Source organism: Ictidomys tridecemlineatus, chromosome 5 (genome assembly GCF_052094955.1).
Source record: "Ictidomys tridecemlineatus isolate mIctTri1 chromosome 5, mIctTri1.hap1, whole genome shotgun sequence".
NCBI classification, from domain to species: Eukaryota; Metazoa; Chordata; class Mammalia; order Rodentia; family Sciuridae; genus Ictidomys; species Ictidomys tridecemlineatus.
Window position 1 is genome coordinate 109465150 of NC_135481.1, and position 5943 is coordinate 109471092.

General features: G+C 35.7%; 1 protein-coding gene across 15 annotated transcripts in view; it reads left to right on the plus strand.

Moving 5' to 3' along the window:
- The window catches only part of Zc3h14 (zinc finger CCCH-type containing 14), a 79697-nt gene that overhangs the window by 43958 nt on the left and 29796 nt on the right, over positions 1–5943 (plus strand). For 11 of the 15 annotated variants that reach the window (XR_013439201.1, XR_013439202.1, XM_078050681.1 and 8 more), the window contains 4 exons: positions 3139–3259; positions 4144–4280; positions 4667–4758; positions 5521–5627. Coding sequence is in view for 13 of the 15 variants with exons in the window: in XM_078050681.1 (XP_077906807.1) it covers positions 3139–3259; positions 4144–4280; positions 4667–4758; positions 5521–5627 (457 nt within the window). In the remaining 2 variants the exon portion in view is untranslated. The remainder of the gene's footprint in view (positions 1–3138; positions 3260–4143; positions 4281–4666; positions 4759–5520; positions 5628–5943) is intronic. The other 4 variants (XM_078050680.1, XM_078050686.1, XM_078050682.1 and 1 more) reach the window with 1 other exon arrangement.

The window sequence follows — 5943 nt, forward strand, 5'->3', positions numbered from 1 at the left end:
CTATGCTTGTTGAAGAATGAACCATCATCTTGATGCCTTGGCTACTTTATTTTTTTTCCCTCCCTTTAGAAACTGCTGTCACTCTTTCATGATACCAGCAGTAATCTCTCATCAATTAACTTGAAAGAAAAGTGAATTTGGATTTTTGATGCTCTTTCCACCTCTGTAAAATTTCTTAGAAGAGTTTTTCACCTTATCTATCAGGATACATCTTGGGATTGAATATTGAAGCATAATATTTAACAGAAGTCCCATGAGACTGCTTCAGGTAGTGCTATGCATTTAGGCAGGCAGATGTTTTTTTTTATCACCAACTTTCTTGTCCCCCCTGGATACCAGTGGAAGGAACTATAGTACCACTGTTCCTTTTCATTCATGATAGGGAAGTTTTAGAAACATCTTTCATTGGCAGGAGAGAGAATTCTTAAATCTTAAAAATGAACAGATTCAAAGAAAAACAGTAATTTAAAAAATTTTCCCCAAGTACCCCTCTTATTGCCAGAGATATAAAAATGTATTGAATATTTTGTCCAGTTGCTTAAAGTATACTGTTGAGGGAGATGATGAGTTAGTGAGATAATACTGTTATCTTGGAGTGCTTTTCCTTTTGTGAGCCCGTGATATAGGTGTCATTATTTTGGTTTGTGGAAGGAGTTGAAAATTATGACCCTGTTAACAGGGAAAATTTAAAAATAGTTATGAGGGATGAACTGCAATAGTCGGGTAGTATAGCTTTCTTGTGTGTTTTGTCTAAAATAAGAGGAAGTTCTGGTGTTTGTTTTTTTTTAACTACTCTTATGTATCTGTTTTTAAATTTTTTTTCCCTGTGTTTCAATTTGATAGACTAATATTTTTTGTCAGGATCTAATTTCATTCTAATGTGGGTGTTCATGTTAGGCTGAATTGGTATGTACAGTAGCAGTGACACGATGAATAACATGTTAGTGACAATTCTTGCCTAGGTTACATAAGTGCCGTGGCCGTGGTGGAGACAGCTGGGATGAGTGGTGAGCTTCCTTTCCCATTGCTGAGATTGGGGTTTGCAGTGATTTGCTCCTGCCTGAGGAAAGCTTTGTAGTAACAAGGACATGAGTGTGGCATGAAAGATTCCTGAAGAGCTGTCACAAGGAGTATCTGCTCGAAGAAGGGAGTTTTGAAGTTCTGCTTTTTAGTGGTATTACAGAGTGCCACCCCACTGGTCATCATTTTCTGGCAGCATAGATTTTGTAGCTTTCAATAAAAAGTAAATTTGACTCTTAAAACTTAAATATGAAAAGTTGTAATAACTTATGAAATAAATGTCAGTTGAGGAAAACCAGAGGCATGACTTTTGTGTCTGTTGCTTAAGGTTTTCTTCAGAGAAATTTTCCTTGTAAAAAGTGTTTCATTTCTTTAATATTGTTATTAAGTATTTTGCTATTTCAGTCCTTTTCCCAGCCATGCTGCTTTTTGATAGTTAATTTTCATTTGCCCTGGGTCCTCGTGTGTATGCCACAGTCAAATGTGTTGTTTAGGAGGAGGGCAGGACATGTTTTCTCCTCGAGAATAAAAACAGATGTTTAAAAATTAGGAAATTCCTCTTCCCAGGCTCTGAGATATTCTTTAGATCTTAGATCTAAAGCTGAATTTAAAATAAATGACTTTACCAATTTGTGATGCTGGGCTTGCCTTGCTCTTGCTAGGTAAGTGCTCTATCATGGAGCTACATCCCAAGTCCCTACTTTTTAAAAAAATATGTATATATTTTTAGTTGTAGGTGGACACGATACTATATTTGTTTTTATGTGGTGCTGAGGATTGAACCCAGTGCCTCACGCATGCTAGGCAAGCTCTCTACCACTGAGCTACAACTCAAGCCTGCCCCTACTATTTTAAAAGTAGAATAGAAAGTTTATTTATTAGACGTGGTCATAATAGCTGTTTAATGATGCTCCTGTCTGGGCTATGTGATTGGATTCAAGTTCCATGTTCTGTAAGGAGGACAAAAGTTGTGTCCTAGGATCAGTAAATTAGGTTATAAGTGGTTGCCTCTTTTGCATTCTTCTTTTCATATGACCATCAGATTCTAAGGAAGACATTTACTCTTTGTATAGATAAGGAAACTGAAGTACAGGGACGGTAGATAACACTTACCCAGTATGTCTAGCTGAGCTCTTAAGGTGTAGAGCTAGATTTGACCTGCCTGACCTCAGTCAGGCAAGAGGACTGGAGGAATACAACAGCTGCAGTGATAATTTACTTTCATAAACACAAATATGAACCCATAACATGTAACACCATGATGCTATTTTTTTGGCTGTTAGGCCAGAAGCGAGCAGCTGATTATGGCTTTAGGTATAATTTGAATTGTTTTATTCAGTGTTCTAAATGTAAATTAGTTGTAAGCATTTAAAAAAAAAAGGCATTAAAAAAAAAACTGAAATGGGAGGATAAATATCTGGCAACACAGGTCCCACTGTCCTGTGCCATAGGAATTGACCTAATTGGACATGAATTAGTGGAGAGGCAGTGAGATCATTCCAGGTTGCTGTTCTTCACCCTCTCCTTTTCTGCCAATTATCATTCTATTCTCAGCCATATTTTCTGATAGATGACTTGCCCAGCCCCTATAGACAATGACATTTCTGACACATTTTAAATAAAGCTATTTTCCTCTTTTTAGACAGTGTTGTGATTTTAGCACCCAGACTTAATGAATATACCTCATCAAATGGGAACACATTTGAGCACTCAGAATCTTGCTGGAATATGAAATTTTGTTTATATTTCCTTATCACCTTATTTTTTGGTTTCCATTTAATTTTATTAGCTCCCAACTTGACATCCTCCCATGTCTTTTACACTTAATTCAAATGATACTGAGATTTTGATGAAAATTTGGGCCTTAGGTATGTAATCACTGTTCACTTTTCCTTTTCACAATGAGAAGGACTATAGTTATAATCTCCTTCCTGGTAACTTTTTTTTTCTATGGAATTTTGTTTACTATAGTTAATCAGATTTGGGCTCCTGTATTATATTGGATTGTAAACTTAACATAAGATTTTAAGACTGGGGTTTAACGGAAGTTTATTAAAGGAACCATGTACTGAATTGCTCATAATTAATGAGATTCTTTTAATTCCTTCCCCTTTGTAGCTGAGATGAGTGAACTGAGTGTGGTACAAAAACCAGAAAAGCTTTTGGAGCGCTGCAAGTACTGGCCTGCTTGTAAAAATGGGGATGAATGTGCATACCATCATCCGATTTCACCTTGCAAGTGAGTAACATAAAACTGATGCTGGTTTTCAGTTTGATTTCTGCAAACTACAGGTTATTTTGTGGGTTTTTTTTTTTTTTGGTGGATAAGTTTGATTTTCATAACTAAATACAGTCATATGTACCGTGGTCCTCGGTACAGTAGCTTACTTGTGCTGCATGCATACAGGTGTGTTTAGGGGGTGCTTCTTTTGCTTTGGACCTATTAGATAACTGAAATGTCTGGGTTCCTTAAATGTTTGTACTTAAGGAGATAGGTACATAACTGCCTCTGTTAGTATTACTGTGTTCACAGGCAAAAATTTTGTTGGGGATTTGGGGAGAAATTTAGTTATGGTAATGGAAAAGTATTTTTAAACTTCATTTAGTTTTCTTTGACCAGCTAGCTGGTTCGTGAGATAGCTTTTAGAATTTTTCTCTTGACCTGTGGATGGAGTATTTCCATGTTTTAATTACTGTAAGGAAATTTTGATGTGGGAGAAATGTGGTTACACATAAGGAGACCATGAATCTGTGTAGCACATTACCTGGCCCATAGGATGTGCTTACTGTATTGAGTTTATTTCACAAATGATAGACATTACTGATAAAGTATCATGTTTCTTAACACACACACACACACACCAAAAAAAAAAAAAAAAAAAAAAACCTGCCTTTTCTAATGGTTTGGCTTTTGTTTGAAAACCTTTTTGTGTTGCTCCGGGCTTTGAAGGACATAGTTTTATCCTATTATAATATTTAGCCTCATTTAAAAATGGGAGAATTTTTTTCCTCTGACTTCTGCATTTCTTAAAACAAGTAGTGATGGAGTACAAGAAGCCACTTTACAAAAAAATAATAATGCATTGAGAATATTAACTGTGAATAATGTGCTTTGTTTTATAGAGCCTTCCCCAATTGTAAATTTGCTGAAAAATGTTTGTTTGTTCATCCAAATTGTAAATTTGATGCAAAGTGTACTAAGCCAGATTGTCCCTTTACTCATATGAGTAGAAGAATTCCAGTACTGCCTCCAAAACCAGGTTAGTGACTGTATACTACTGCATTTAGGTTAAAAAAAAAAGCATGAGAAAAAGAAATTTAGAAATAATTTTGACATGGTCAATTAATCATACTAGTCTTACAGAGCTAGTAAGCCATTCTAGAGAATTCTGAAGTATTTTATAATGCCTAGTGAACATATAAAACTTAGCATACTAATTTAAGTGGTTTGCACCTCCATTAAAATCATCATTAGGGCTGGTATTGTGGCTCAGTGGCAGAGTGCTTGCTAACATGACACACTGGGTTCGATTCTCAGCACTGCATATAAATAAATAAAGGTCCGTTGACAGCTAAAAAGGAATCATTAGATTGCAATAAAAATTATTTTGTCAAATATGATATTCTTTATTCTTACATTTGTCAGCAGTTACAACACCAACACCATCTTCTAGTAGTCAGCTCTGCCGTTACTTCCCAGCATGTAAGAAAATGGAATGTCCCTTCTACCATCCAAAAGTAAGAACTTGTATTTTCCCCAAAATAATTTTAGTGTGGAAGGTCACTAAGAAATTGCATCTCTTCCTCTTTCTGTCCTTCCCAGTTTTATATCATTTTTGTCAGTTGACTTTATTGTCTTCAAGAACTGTTCTAAGTTGGTTCTTGGTTGTTGCTGAGCTCTGTGGCTCTTCATGTTAGGTGGTCTGAACCTCTTTCATGTTAGTATCTTGAGCTCTGAGAGGATAAGGGGTCAGCTTTGCTTGCCATATTTTCCTTTTTTTCCTATCCCTGAGCATTTGAGATTTTTTTTTTTTTTAACCCCATGACAGACTGAGGTAATGAAGTTCAGAATTATTACTTTACTTGAAATGATGGTTTTGTGTGCTAAAGATTGTTGATGTATCAGTAGCTGGCTGCTCAGAGTGAATATCTCTGAAATACCAGCCTGAAGATTGTTATTTGAAAGGCTTTCAGGGCAGGGGACATAGCTCAGTGGTAGAATGCTTAACCAGAATAAGTAAGGCTTCATCACAAACTCACAAAAGCTTTGATGAGGGATGTTAGGCAGTTTATGGAGGGATAAATACTATATTGATTAGAAGTCTTGCTGTGATTCTTTGATTAGGATTTTGCATCCCAGGGAAAGGTTCATTCATCAAGGGTTGCCAGGTTTCTTACTCCATTAATGGTTAGGGGTGGGCTGGTTACTCTCAAGTTGTGTTTAATTTTATGCATGTTATTGAATGTTGCTGTTTTATTCATGCTGTTGTTTCTATGTAGCACTGTAGATTTAACACTCAGTGTACAAGACCGGACTGTACATTCTATCATCCCACCATTACTGTACCACCAAGACATGCCTTGAAATGGATTCGACCTCAAACCAGGTAAAGATGAAAATTAATTCTTCTGATGTTATTTTCAAATATTTTTCTAGTATGTAGCTTGTTTAATGTATAAATCCAGAAACCTGGGAGAAATTAAACTATCACTCTTTTCTTTTTCTTCTGTTTAACTGTACAGGGACCCTTTAGCAAAATGATTTACTATGGACCAAATTTTATTTTATCTCGTGATTACTTATTTTTAGCCTATACATCAGATTTCTTTGAATTCTGATCATAAACTATGCTATGTGTGTATGTACTACTTATGAATCTCAAATCATTTTCTTAGACATTAGCAATTGTAAACTATAAAAAA